This window comes from Gymnoscopelus microlampas (genome assembly GCF_963454915.1).
Source record: "Gymnoscopelus microlampas genome assembly, chromosome: 7".
NCBI lineage: Eukaryota > Metazoa > Chordata > Actinopteri > Myctophiformes > Myctophidae > Gymnoscopelus > Gymnoscopelus microlampas.
In genome coordinates this window covers 34341603-34356774 of record NC_139944.1, presented here as the reverse complement: position 1 = coordinate 34356774, position 15172 = coordinate 34341603, and the positions used below count along the sequence as shown (strand labels likewise).

At 43.4% G+C, this 15172-nt stretch overlaps 1 protein-coding gene across 2 annotated transcripts in view; it reads left to right on the top strand.

Moving 5' to 3' along the window:
* The window catches only part of rap1gapb (RAP1 GTPase activating protein b), a 111347-nt gene that overhangs the window by 48302 nt on the left and 47873 nt on the right, over positions 1–15172 (top strand). For both annotated transcript variants that reach the window (XM_084062089.1, XM_084062087.1), the window contains exon 3: positions 4163–4256. In XM_084062089.1, coding sequence (XP_083918215.1) covers positions 4163–4256 — 94 coding nt within the window. The remainder of the gene's footprint in view (positions 1–4162; positions 4257–15172) is intronic.

The following is a 15172-nucleotide window of genomic DNA, read 5'->3' as shown; positions in this document are numbered from 1 at the left end:
ATGGAGTTATACAACCTGGGCTGGGTTGAGGATATAAACCCGACCCTCCAAACCGTTGACCAGCACAGGTTATTCTTCATGCCGTGGATTCATTTCGGCCTCCGCGGGAGATCGGACATTTAACCGTCCCAACACACACCAGCCTTCATCCATTAATGTTTAATTCATTCATCCATGCTATCTCTCATTTAACGTGGCATCACGGCAGCCCGTGACTCAGGGGGGAATGCATGATTTCTTTATTTTAAGTAGAATGCGCACTGCGCACTGCTCGTAATGGGTTAAATAACTTAAATTAATATAAACGTATGGTATGATTAATGAGGATGAGATTGGTGTCATTCATGTCGGCTACTTGACAAAGATTGTACCATCATGGAATACATGAAAGACTGCTATTTACACAGAGTGCCAGCTTGGAAGTGTTTGTGTGTGTGTGCGTGTGCGTGTGCGTGTGTGTGAGTGTGCGCGTCAGACGCGGACATGAAAGGCAGCGAGGCGGGCGAAACTCTTGTTGGCTTTCTATGTGTTGTTTGGTCGTAGGGGCCACTAAGGCAAAACATACACAATTTTTTATGCTCCATTGATGAATGAGTGCCTTTGACTCTAACTCTGGGGGAGCCTGGTATCGAACTGGGAACCTTTTAGTTTCCCAAGCGGCCGCTCTACCTCCTCCGCTACTGTCGCCGCAATACTGATCATACTGAGTCTGAGATCATTGAGTTAAAAATGTTCGCTTTGAAAAAAATATATATTCAAAGATTTGCACGTATTTTCACGATTTTTCTAAAAATAGCAGATCTACAAGCTCATAGCGCCGGACTCTGTGCCGCGCTATTAGCTTGTATATCTGCTATTTTTCAATAGCCAAAGAAATCTAAATTGACAGAGATGCGTTCCCGGATTGAATGGGTTAAAACATTTGACCATGTGGGCTTAACTAACCCCTGAAGGCTTTGTCATACCATCACAACCTGAACAGGTGTCATACATGCATATTAGATATTAACCACTTGAACCCAAGCGCCCCTAATCTGTGGCAATGTGCATGTCATAATAGGCAAACATGCGGGAAAACAGTGAGAACATACCGCAAGAATAGCAGATCTACAAGCTCACACGTAAATAAATCCAGTATAATCAGGGCCGTCCTCACTACACACCACGTTACAATTTATACTAGACATTTCATCTATAAAAAAAATCTTCATTGAATCTCTTATAGAACCCAATGTTCAAATTATTTTTGCCTTTTGGTTTAGGAGGTTTAGAAACCTTTTGCCTTAAGAAAGAACGTCTCTGTGATAATAGAAGGTAGGCGGGTTTCAACTTGGGGCTACAGCAGTCCCCATTCAATCATCTGAGAGGCCGAAAGCAAAGTGCAGCCAGCTTCCCCGTTGTGTCGCAAATGGATTCCATAATCTGCACTCCAGGTCGCCCCGTTTGTTGTCAGTGATGTGCAGCAGAGTGGACCTCACTCATGCACCTCTACACCATGCAGCTCTAATGGAGGAAAGGAAAATACAGATCCCTAACTGCAATATCTGATAAAGGGGTGTGTGTGTGTGTGTGTGTGTGTGTGTGTGTGTGTGTGTGTGTGTGTGTGTGTGTGTGTGTGTGTGTGTGTGTGTGTGTGTGTGTGTGTGTGTGTGTGTGTGTGTGTGTGTGTGTGTGTGTGTGTGTGTGCGTGCGTGCGTGCGTGCGTGGTAATCAATTTTCACTTCACTCTCCACAATATGGCTGTACTTTCTTTTACCCACTTTGTTCTAAACGGCAGAACCCAAAGAAAGGCCCCTGCGTGCTGAAGGCTTGTTAGCAGGCTGCAGACACAGACCAGGCGTCTGTTAGATGTGACTGCTGTGTTAAGTCACATGTGAAGCCAGGGAGTTGGTCTGGTCTTGGCCATGTGCCCTTATCAGACAGAACAGATACGAGGCGATCAGAGAGACACAAATGAGAAAAGGGGAGGGGGGGGGGGGGTTCTGCAGTGATTGTACTACAATATACAGTAGGTCAGATACACAAGTATAGTAGACTTTATTGTAATTATTTCTACACAAAGAACTAGACCATGGGTTCCCAAACTTTTCCATGCCTAGGACCCCCAAATAGCCAGTGCATCTTGCTGCGGCCCCCTATTGTAAAATGTCTTACAAAAAAGAAAGAAAGCTAAAAATGGGAAAATGGGAAAATGGTCAATTTTGCTATTGGACAATGGACAATAATGACATGCCCAAAATAGGGATGCCAGGTTGAAAGTGATTAAACTGGCACAATACACGTCTAGTGCATACACAATGCACTAGACGATGGGAATGTTCATGTGTGATGGTGTCCTCATTGTGTGGTGTGTTGATGTAATTATAATTAATTAGATTGTCAGGCAGCTATGCAGCCTTAAAATCCAATCCTATATTGCGCTGATCAGAGCAATGGTCATGGAATTATGGCCACTAGACCATACCCGGTCGGCGCAGCCGTGGGGGGATATACGCACATGATCTGGCAACCCGGGAGGCAGTTTGTCCCATAGCTGGGCAGCCGCAGCTATGGGACGACATTCTTTGACACAAAAACGCTAATAAGAAGCTGAGATTTGATGAAATCGAAAAACGGGCTTCACAGTTAAGTTCAGATGGTAATGGTCAATGGCTGTGAGCAAAATCAGAGCAATTGGTCCAGCCAGTGAGGAGAACCGGGTGTCTTCACCACCACCACCACTACAAACGGACAGAGGTTACTAGAATTATAGTAGGATATAAAGTGTTAAAGACTGCTGCAACACTGCTGTAACGCCCCATACAGTATGTGTGCAATGTATGTTTTTAGGTCCCCTGGTGTGACTGATGTCATGGCAGATCCCTGAGCAGTGTTGTGCCAAATTTGGTGCAGATAAGAGTAACACTGTGCCTGTGGCCCTCGGGGGGGCCCTGACATGGCCCCTGGTGTGACTATTGTCAGGGCAGACCCTTGAACAGTGCCTGTGGGGCCAATGGGCCTAGGGGCCAATGACGGGGGCCCTGGGGGCCACATGTGGTCCCTGGTGTGAGTATTGTCATGGCAGAACTCTGAGCGGTGTTTGTGCCAAATTTGGTGCAAATAGGAGTAACAGTGCGCCTGCCCTTGACGGGGCCCCTGGGCCACTCAGCCAGTCCTATTGCTGGATCAGAGCAATATTCATGGAGTTATGGCCATTTAACCCAGCAAGACCTGAGGCCGATTCTTACTAATGTCTTCTAAACAGTTTTTTGAAAAACGTATGTTTCTATGTCAGTGGTTCTCAAACCTTTTCATGTCAAGGACCCCAAAATGTATATGTATTTGGCCGCCGACCCCCTTCTCAAAATATTTTGTTCCAGGGACCCCCAGAAGCAAAGATTTGAGTTAAAATCTTTCGTTTTAAAAGAATATAAATTAATTAATTTGCACACATTTTTTCGATTTTTCAAAAATAGCAGATCTACAAGCTCATAGCACGGCACTCGGTGCCGCGCTATGAGCTTGTAGATCTGCTATTTTTGAATAGCCAAAGTGTAAAATAATGCTTTTAGCTCAAATCAAAAAATGACACAAATGCGTTCCAGATCTTAACGGTTTAAAGTGTTAAACACTGCTGCAACACTACTGTAACGTAAATCACCCACCCATTAGGCCATGTTAATATAGGATAACACTAGACCCTCCGGGCATGCTGGCCTATTTGGGGGGCCATGCAAGTTGGGGACAATACAAGTCAGGAATACATGTGTTATCTGATGGACTATTGTCCTCCATGTTGCCACTCATATTGGCGAAGTGGCACAAATGTGACGCAAAAGGTCAGCCAATCAGTGAGGCTGACCCGCGAACAGACAGACAGACAGACAGACACAGATATTTGTGGTCCACTGGAATTGCCACGTGGCACACTGCATATCCCCATGTGGGCATATGGGACACACACGGCAAGTTTGAGGCTGTTCGGTCGGACAGTGCACGAGTTATGCCCCCCCCACACACACACACACACAGGTTTTGTGAATGAATTGATAGATATCATGTGATGAGTCAGTTGGGTTACAGCCTCCTTTCCTTTGAGCTATCTCTTGCTCCTGATACATCTTCTCACCCTCTTTCTCTCTCTCTCTCTCTCTCTCTGTCTCTCTCTCTGTCTGTCTAACAGGAAACAAGATGGAAGGATCCCTCGCATGTCTGATGAAGTAGAGCCCTCTCTAGCACGCTCCAACAATCCATTTGCCTTTCCGTCTCTTTTTAAGGTATTGTAACAAACAAGAACTTCATTACTGTTGTGTTGTTTTATTTAGGGATGCACCAATGCCAATATTGGTATTATTTTAGGAGGCCCGTATTATGCATACAAAGCTTAAACCAATCCGTATTGTTTATTAAATTATACTATAGAGCCAAAAGTAAGTGTAATTCAGAGAAAAGTGACTGATTGTTTAAAAATGTTCTCACTGCTGAGCAATACTCAAACGTTGTCGTTTACATGCAGATTCTTTATCTGTAGTGAAAGAAGTGGCAATGGTCTGTCCCTAGCCATTATTTTATTTCTTCTCCTGTCACCGTCTCCTTTACCTGTCTCTCTCTACCAACTGTATCCCATTACCCACAATGCAGGTGGGAGGTTCATCTAATGGCTCCGCTGTAGCTCTACTTGGCAGTCTGTCCCCACGCCAGCCAGACACAACAGGCTGTGCCCTGTGGCACACAGACTATGGAGACGAATATAGGCCCACCGCAGCTGTCTCTGTCTGCATGCATACCATAGAAGGCACCTTGTTAGTATTTCTGTCACACGGGGCACTGGAAATGCAATTTGTAATTGGGATGAGTACTGTGTGAGACTGACTGGGTGAGGTCATTAGTTTGTATTCGTCCCGTCCCAATGTGTGAGCCGTGCCGACTAACATATCTGATCATATCTGAGTGCTATCAACAGACTGTGAAATGGTGAGAATTTACCTATCTAGCTATAAGATATTTTAACCTTGTTTAACCTAGCTTAAATACTGACTCCATAGCTTCTAACATAACTTGTAAACTAGCTTTACCTGGAAAACACCTGGACGGGCGTACAGTAAGTGTATCTTTATAGGGTAGGGGTGTGTCATAATACGCAGACATGTGGGATGACATGTTTTACACCGAGGCTATTAAAGCCAAGGGCAGAGCTTTATAGCTTTACAGCCAAACAGTTGTCAGCGGATGTGGTTTAAGTAAGTGTTTCTGGATAGATAGTCCATTGTGTGGACCCACTGGATGTAAGAATAATTAACATGATGGTGTGTCAATATTGTCTTGGTGTGATGGCTCTGACCTTGTGCTACTTGCTATTGGTTCGCCTGGAATAGTGATGGTCAAGGAAAAACAAAAACTCCTTCTGTGTCACCTTGTAATGTAGGTCTGGATCAAATGTGGTCATAGAAGATGAGTAGTAGTATGGCCATGGCATGTTAGCATTAATTAGCATAATGGTGTACAATACTACTACTAAGATGATAGTGGTACTGTAGATAGTCTGGCCTTCAGTGGTCTTGTTTTGACTGGGTTTCTGTATTAGTGTGAAAATAGCCGTTGGCTATTTTTGCACAAAATTGTTGTGCGACGATATATATATATATATATATATATATATATATATATATATATATATATATATATATATATATATATATATATATATATATTTTTTTTTTTTTTTTTTTTTTTTTTTTTTAAAGTGCTTCATTTGATTGATTCATCATTTGATAAAAAAAAAAGTAATCAATATAATGATCAATAGTGGCAGCCCTATTCTGTATGCTGGTTCCTTTTTCAGTCAGTCTTTTACAGTCAACTGTTCACAGTACGCACATGACGTGATGCTACAGCATGTCTTAAAGATGAAAGATGACAACATTAACAGAAGTGATCGTCCTTCGTAAGAACACAGATGGCAACTATCTAGCATTTTGGAAATCATCTATGATCCATGATGGCAAAATCCCCATTACAATTTACCTACACTTTGTGCAATATGTATGGGAAGGACAAACACTGTCTTATTAAGTCTGATGTTTTGTTCTCCTTGGGACAGTATTCAAATGCCTTATGCTAAGAGGACATAGGTCAAGGTTTCTGTCTGTTATATTTGACAGATGCGTAGCCGTACTCATCATCTCAAACCACAGAATACTCTACAATAACTCTTTCACTTGACAGTGATGCTGAGTAAAACAAAAAAGAGGGAAAAAGGTCTGTTTGTCTGGGATTTTAATGCATAATGAAAGCCAAGGCCCAAAGGATATTCAACAATAAAATGCAAATAGCATAGATTAAATGGCTAGATTATCCTTATGGTTACATCATCCAGGCTATCTTAACCCATTAAGACCAGGAAACATCTGTGTCATTTTAAATTTCTTTGGCTATTCAAAAACAGATTGTAGATCTGCTATTTTTGAAAAATCGTGAACATTTTAGCAAATCTTTGAATATATATATATATATCTTTTTTTTTTTACTCAAATCTTTACTTCTAGGGGGTCCCTGGAACAAAACATTTTGAGATGGGGGTCCGTGGCCAAAAACATATCTAAAAATGATTTCTAAATCCTAACAGTATGTTGCTATATCAGTGGTGCTCCAACTTTTCCATGTCAAAGACCCCCAAAATTATATGTATTTGGCCACGGACCCTCAATATTTAAGTTTCAGGGTCCCCCAAAAGCAAATATTGGAGTTAAAAATGCTCGCTTTAAAAATATAGTATATATATTTTCAAAGGCACTCGGTGCCGCGCTAGGAGCTTGTAGATCTGCTATTTTTGAATAGCCAAAGAAATGCGTTCCCGGTCTTGATGGATTAAGTTAAATTGCAGTGTCTCCCATGTGTCTCCCATCATCATTGATTGCATGCCGCTTTGTGCTTGCGTTGAGTCAGTAGCAGCATTCCGTTTAGTCCACACAGCGCTCCGTAGGGGGCATACCAATAGACCCTGACCACTGCAGCAATCAGCCATAGCTTCTCTGGGGGGGATAGATAGGATCCATAAAGAGCAGAGCGGCTCATCTGTCTCCGTGTGCTTCCTCAGGCTTTAGCGGGCCATAGTGAGGCCATGTGGCTGCTGCTCTCGGCACCCGGGGAAGACCAATGGACCCTGATGGATTCTCTCTGGACAGTGGTGTGCTGATTGGCTTCAGGGGGCACAGGGCATTGATTGTCTCGCTCTCTTCAAGTGGATTTTTTCTGTCTTCCTTTGTTGACTCTGAGGTCTGCTGCTAACACGGCAAGAATACGGCACAAAGGGGTGCTGAGGTGTAGGATGTGAGACAATGGTAAATCTTTCTACCCAGGGGGCAAAGGGGGGTATGCTGCATTTGCCCTGCTATAAAAGGTTGGCCACCAGAAATAATATCTATGACCCCGTAGGATCACAACCTATATGGACAACCCGGTCAATTTTTTGCTGGAAATCCAATATGGCCGCCTCAATATTGGCCCCTATCAGTACCCAGGGGCAAAGAGGGGTATGCTGCATTTGCCCTGCCATAAAAGGTTGGCCACCAGAAATAATATCTATGACCCAGTAGGATCACAACCTATATGGACAACCCGGTCAACTTGCTCCTGGAAATCCAATATGGCCGCCTCAATATTGGCCCCTATCAGAAAATAGCTTTGGCAATAACTTTTGAACCACATGGCCTAGAAATAAAAACTTGGTGTCTATTTCATGGTTTCAGAGCATGAGGAACTCAATGGAATACTTATCTTTATGATTGGGTGTGTCTGGTCCTTTAATTTGCATATTTCCAAGATGGACGCCACGCGAAAATGAGTTTTACTATGACTTTTACAGTGACAGCTTACTGTTATGGCAAAAAGTCTGCTTTTTAAGCAATATGAACACATTTGGTCAGTTTGAGCTTTCATTTCTATTTTGGCAATATGGCTGCAGTCATAAATAATGTATGGTATTACATTTTCCCCCAGATTTATTGATTTATAGATCTATAGTTGTGGGGATGATTGCAGAGAAAAATCGGAGAAAAATCCCACAATGTATCTTATGTATCATTTTAATAAACTAAATACAATATAAACATACACATGCACACTCCAAGACTTGCCAAAAACTTCAACTTTAGGGCTATACAAATTAACATAGTGGTATGCATTCAAGTAACATAACAAAATATAGACTACTTAGTGACAAATAGAGTAAAGGCGGAGTTGAGGTTGCCTACAAAAGGTTCATTTTGACCTCTATGGTGCTGTCTTGCCTGCTTCTAAAGCCAATGATACTATGGTACAATGCTATTCACTGTCACTGTTGTCATGTGTTGCACTGATCCTGCTGCATCGTGTCTCCAGTACCTGGCAACGGCATCCTAAGTAGCATGGAATTGCCTTCTTTGCACAGGAACAGAGGCATGATATTACCTTGTTCATTGACAAAGGCAAGGCTGGCTGCAAGGGGGACTGCATTGCTAGCACTGAGAGACCATCCATACTCTGTGAAAGAAGGAATATCCGGCTTGGCGATATGTGCACATTTATCTATTATGGTTGCTAGAGCAGCTCTTCTCAGGTGCAGGTCAAAGGCATTCTCTGTCGGGGGTAGCAGCTTTAAGAGGGTTGATCTATTATTGAGGAACTTGTACACTCTAAGCTTACTCAGGTCAAAATCCTCCGGGTGGTCCGCTTTGGATGTATATACAGCAATTGTGAGGTCTCGTGCCTGATTGATGACGTCACATGAGAGGGAATCAGAAGAGTTTTCACCAAACTCCTCAAGTGCAGGGAGATCCAGACGCATGCTGGCCTTGAACCATGCCTTCTTCCCAGTGAAGAAGGGATAGCTGGTGGTATCTCTGCCACTTAAACTATGGATAAAGGGCAGGGCACGACACTCTGCAAGCCCCAGTGCTGATACCATTTGATGGATAGGAAGGTATGAATTTTGCTCTGTTCTCACCCACAACTCTGGAAGGCATCTGAGATGGCTTGCTGCATAGTAAAGGCACATGATGATGATGTCTGTGTCATTGGCATGGATGACAACTCTGTCAACTTTGTCATTCTGGACACTGTACAGGGTGTGGAGTATTATTCTTGTATCAGCTTCCTGTTGTGTGGATTCTAGTGCAGGGACATCTTCAATAGACCCCTCCGTGATCACCACACTCCTTGTCTCTTCTTTAAACCACCCACCCAGGTAAAGATGTGTTGGACCAAGGGCCGACTTAAGTTTCTCATTTTCACACCATTCGTCACAGAGGAAACTGAATAGGTTTGCCTTGTTAGGCTGACACAGCAAAAAACTCCTGAGGATCTGGAGCTGTGTAACGCATACTGACTTCATATTCTTTGGTAGGTTTTGGTCGAGCATATCTGTGTTCTTGCTCAGCTGTCTTAAGACTAGGTCCACTGTACCGGTCACAACAGAAGTGAATGATCTCTGTGCCAGCAGGCACATCATTCAACAGCAGACGTTGGTATCGTTCAGCGATTGTTCCAAATGCTTCACCTTTCAGGAACGACCAATGGCGTATGGCATACATGGCATCAATAACTACTGCTGTTGTTGTTCTGTCTTCTGTAGGCAGGTCAGGGATGCATGCAACTTTGGTCTCCTCTTTCAGGACCTTCTCAAGGCTTGCCTTGGTACCTGTTCTCATCCTGCCATCTTCCTGGAAGAGGGAAGGGGGAAGCCACTGCACTCGTGGTTGCCTATAAAGTCAACAAGGTTGAGTTCTCCACCACTGGCTATGATTTGGGTCATGCGCAGGAGGGCAGTAATTTCATTGCTCTTGCCAGGTGCTGAGGTTTCCCCCTTAGATTTTTTAGATTTTGAGTTTTGAGTGTGGGAGGTGTTAAGCTTCATTATGCTTGTGTTCTTCTGTTCACTGGACAATGACTCACACAGTGCCTTCAGACCCAGTTCTTTCACACTCATCAAGTGGTCCTTGACTGTGGAATCAGCACACTGTCCTGTAGATATGTTGATCGTGGATGATGTGCTCACTGTAAATGGGTTAGTCTCCACTGCTACCATGACCTTGACTACCATCTCTGCATCCCGGATTACACGACTCTGACCAGACTCATGGTGTGGGTTGGAGGAGTGGAGGTGGAGCATAGACTTGAGCTCTGCAGAGACAGCTGCAGTGAGTGGTTTTGTGTAGACCCATTTTGTCCTGGCAGCAGGGCTGAGTCAGTGTAATGCCATCCAGACTGCTTGCTTCCTTGGCATCGGCATTATAGGTCTGCTCCAGTAGCATGTCAAGAGAAACACTGTTGTGGCTGCCATCTGCTCGTCTGCCAACAAATACACCTGCCATCAGTGCTTCATGTACCTCTGAAGCTGTTTCTGGTAGTTTCTTCATCTCAGCCAAATACAGAGGTAAAGATTGCTGCCCGTACTTGTAGTGGCCTGCTGCACTGAGGTAGGGTAGCATTCTTGGTGATTCACAGAGATGTCCTGTCCAGTCACCTTCCCGATCGTAGTAGATAAACCTTTGGAGAATATCTGACATCTCCAGGAAGGTTGCCCAGAGGACTGCAATTGGTTGCCCATTCAATGATTCCTGAAAAAGCAGCAGCTGCTCTCTTAGGACTGCAATCTCTGGACTGCCATCTCTGTTGCCATAACAGTCAGCTGTCACTGTAAAAGTCATAGTAAAACTCATTTTCGCGTGACGTCCATCTTGGAAATATGCAAATTAAAGGTCCAGACACACCCAATCATAAAGATAAGTATTCCATTGAGTTTCTCATGCTCTGAAACCATGAAATAGACACCAAGTTTTTATTTCTAGCCCATCTGGTTCAAAAGTTATTGCCAAAGCTATTTTCTGATAGGGGCCAATATTGGGGCGGCCATATTGGATTTCCAGCAGCAAGTTGACCGGGTTGTCCATATAGGTTGTGATCCTACTGGGTCATAGATATTATTTCTGGTGGCCAACCTTTTAGGGCAGGGCAAATGCAGCATACCCCCATTAGCCCCTGGGTACTGATAGGGGCCAATATTGAGGCGGCCATATTGGATTTCCAGCAAAAAATTGACCGGGTTGTCCATATAGGTTGTGATCCTACGGGGTCATAGATATTATTTCTGGTGGCCAACCTTTTATAGCAGGGCAAATGCAGCATTCCAAAAAAAAGGGGGTTTTGCCCCCTGGGTATATTCTGTGTAAAAGCTGAAGGTTTAGAGGATGATGTTGGCAGGTGGCTTCTTAACTGCTACTTTAGCATGGATAATATTGATTAGAAAGAGATATGAATGGGTCCCCATTTCCAGTCAAATACTGTAACTCTCTCGCTCTCTCTCTCTCTCTCTCTCTCCCCCCCCCCCCCCCCCCCCCCACGCGCGCGCGCGCACACACACACACACACACACACACACACACACACACACACACACACACACACACACACACACACACACACACACACACACACACACACACACACACACACACGGCATGCACACAAAGCTTATTTCCCCCTTTCTCTATTTCTCACTTTCTGGCTCTGTTTTTTTTTTAAAACGTTTTGTTTATTCGTTTTTGTTATTTTACATACTCACAGGTAGTACAGACACTTATTGAAGTAACTAAGCAAATAAACAGAGTATCTCCAAACAGTGAGAGTAAGATATAAACAACATCCAAACAAAAAAAACAAAAAACAGACAACACTCACAAAGAAAAAAAAAACAGACAACAAAACAAATACACAACGTAAAATCTCCAAAAACATGTATGTATATAGAAAACAGTCCATGATCTATAAACGCTACATCGAGTTAGGCACAGGTCATTGAAAGCAATTGTACATGTCAGTGAGGTGATAAGCAGGCACACACCAAGGGTTCATCATATATCAGATTGGATACTTCCATATATGCAGGTTACAGACTCATTCAGGTTCCGTTGGGGGATCGAGTGCAAGATTATCAACGTGCGATAGAAAAGGCTGCCATGCCTTATCGAATTTTGAGATAGAGCCACGCAATGTGTATTTAATTTTTTACTTTCTGGCTCTGTTGTCACTCTCTCTCGTTGTGTCTCAATGGTGGTCATGCAATCATACACAAGCACTCTTTCGCCACAAAAGGCTGTGACTCCTTGTCTCTCTGAGAAGAGGAACCTTAACTGGTTGTTTAGTTTGAAGGAAATTAAGCCTAAGAGACTCATCATCTCAGTATGATGGATTAATTCAACAAACTCTCTGTTTAGTACTTGTCCTCAGTGTGCCGTTGTTATCACTGCTTAGGTTTCTTTTGAAAACCCAAGCAAGGTGAGTGCAGCTAGACGCTCATGCTCACGACGCTCATGCCCACGCTGATTATGCTCAGGTAGACGTCACTGTGCACAGCTGAGACCTGATTTGTTCGTCCATATCTGTCCCTGAGTAGGCAAGAGGATAGTTGCTATTTGTGGTTCTCAGGCAGCCGAGCTTGAGCAACTTATTATTGATAGAAAACTGAAACTAGTGTGTACAAATACATGCCTATTGCAACAAGGACACAGGCAAAATGGCTCACAAAGCACACAAAACACACAGCTTAATAACTTTACCCTTCCCTGTAGTCTTGGCACAGGACCCCATGATGAGTACTATTATGAATAACGAATCCAGTATTAACCGTAGCAAAGTTAGTAGGCATGAACCATGCTTGCTGTATCGTTTTCTTTGTTGCCATGAGTGTACCAAGGATGGGTCAGTGACTGCCTGAAGCCCACCCCGTGTCCTACGTGCCAGTCCTTGCGGAAAAGCAAGGAAAAGCCCCCAAAATGTGACTGGCATACCCTGCGTGACACTACAACTAAAGCAGTGCCTCCAAGCATGCATGTAATCACGGGTAACGGGGTGGAAAACGGGTCCATTATTTGATGGCCGGGTCTGGTTTGTATTTTCATATAATCACTGGTGACGGTTCGGTCTACGGATCTGATTATTGACGTGGGGGGGAGGTGCTGGTTGTCAAAATTGGACCCGTGCAGGACTCTGGCTTGAGCAGACTGCCGACCACATATTCAGCAACACCTGTCCCCTGTATAGACCACCTTCAGAGAAAGGCCTCTTCCTAGTGGGACCAGAGAGGAGGGTGTGGCCGCACGACACAGAGTTGGACATTTGATGCCGATACACGAAAGAAAAAGGAGAAGGTCAGTGGAATAGAAAACTTTTATAAAAAAGTTATCATCTAAAAGAAATAAAGTTGAGGCCCAGGGTATCAGACAGGAATGAGGTCACCCTTGACCAAAACCTACAGAAAGTGGGGCATTCCCAGAATATAACATGGCACTAACCGCCCTAATGTTGCACAAACTTGTGGCAGTACGGTTGATTGGCTTGTTTCATATGGAATGGCTTCAAAGGATAGTGTAGGCCTTGTAAATAAGCTTAAAATGAATTAGCTGATGAGCTAAATTTCTCCATGACATTAAAGTGTTGCCCCAAACTCTATCCAGTGCAGGCTTAATATTCAGTTGCAGCACCCTATTCCACAAAGCAGACAGAGGAATGGTACCTGAGAAATAAATCTCTTGTACAGACATGAACTCAAATGTATTTATGTAGCCTAGTGTCACTATAGGCCTACATTTAAAAAGGAAACAAATGACACCCCTCGTCTTTCAACCCTCGATCAGGTGAGCACAAAGAAAAAGCCCTTGTGAGCAAAGAAAAATAAGAAACCTCAGGAAGGATCAGAAAAGCGGGGACCTCCTTCCTGGACAGACAGGCGTGCAATCGGTTCTGAGTGGGGAAACATCCATATGCAAAATAAACTGAAGAACAAGGTATTAAAATGTCCATGCTAGGGGCCAGGCCGGCTGACCAGCATTGGTCAGCCGGTTGGACTAACGATGAACTAGCCAATCTCCAGACAGTGTAGTGTGTTTGGATGAGCTTGTGCAGCAACAGTCCTCAGTTTCTGCCTCTGCTGTGCTCAGCCGCTTTGATTGATTGATTTGAATACTTTATTAGTCAGAAATGTAAACAGGATTTTTGTATTATCTTTTGAAAAGGAAAATATGACAGCAATAACAACATGGAGTGTTGGGGAAAGGGAGAAAATGAAAAGAAATCTGCCAACTTGTTAAAATGTCTATTCTACATGATTCTAATAAAGATATTTATTAAAAAAAAGGAAAAGAATATGTAAACAGCACAAGGTACGGTCAGACATTTAGGCTGAAAGGAGGCTAAAGTCAGTCAGTCAAGCAGAGGCCATGCCTGGGCTGGTGCTTATTGTGCGGCCATGGTCAAGTACATAGCTCCTCCAACCCTTGGTCCCAGTTAGCCTGGACATCATTCACTGAGGAAGTTACACCGGCTGTGAGTATTGCCATTTTCCTTATCCGTTTTTTCAAATTGTTTCATAAATGTTCCAGCCAGCAAGGTTTGGATATGTAGAAGGTCAGTGGTATTGGTCAGGATATCCTAAGAGAGTTACATGGACAAGGCTTTGCTTGCTTGCTCTCTCTCTCTCTATCCTTTTTCTCTCGGTACGCTTTTGACTACCCAATTACACATTCCTACATGGTTCCCTTGTATGCATCAATGAGCATGTGAGGCACATAGAAGTCTAATAGAAGGCTTGAATCTTTTACCAGGCTGTTGCAGCTTACACCACAGAGCTGAACAGCATATCTGTTACATATATCTACATCATATGTCTACCTGAGGTGCATGATAACGCATCAGTCAGTGCTTTGGAAAAACAGCTTGTTTTTCCAAAGTTTTTCCCCCAAGGTATTTTTTAAAGTGTTAAGTGTTAAGTGTTAATTTAGTGTTAATTTAACTTTCAGAGTTTAATGTACCCATAAGTGTAAGCGTTATGATTTTGCTGTGTACTACTATGTTCCCAGAGCAGCATACTTGTCTATGGCAGGGGTCAGCAATAAGTTTGACCCCGGGACAGTTTTCTTTTCTAAGCTCAGAATCAACTTTATTGTCACATCACATCACAGGTGTAAAGAAGTGGGTGAAATTAGTTTTTGTGCAAGCTCCATCGTTTTAGTTGTTTTCAGAAAAGAAGGGAGAGGGGAATGGGATAGCAACCAGAAAAAAATCTAACCGTAAAGAAGGACATGTCAAGGAGAGGCAAAAATCTAATATATCTACATACTGTGTATACACATAGCATGAACCCAGCCTGATCTCACAGAAT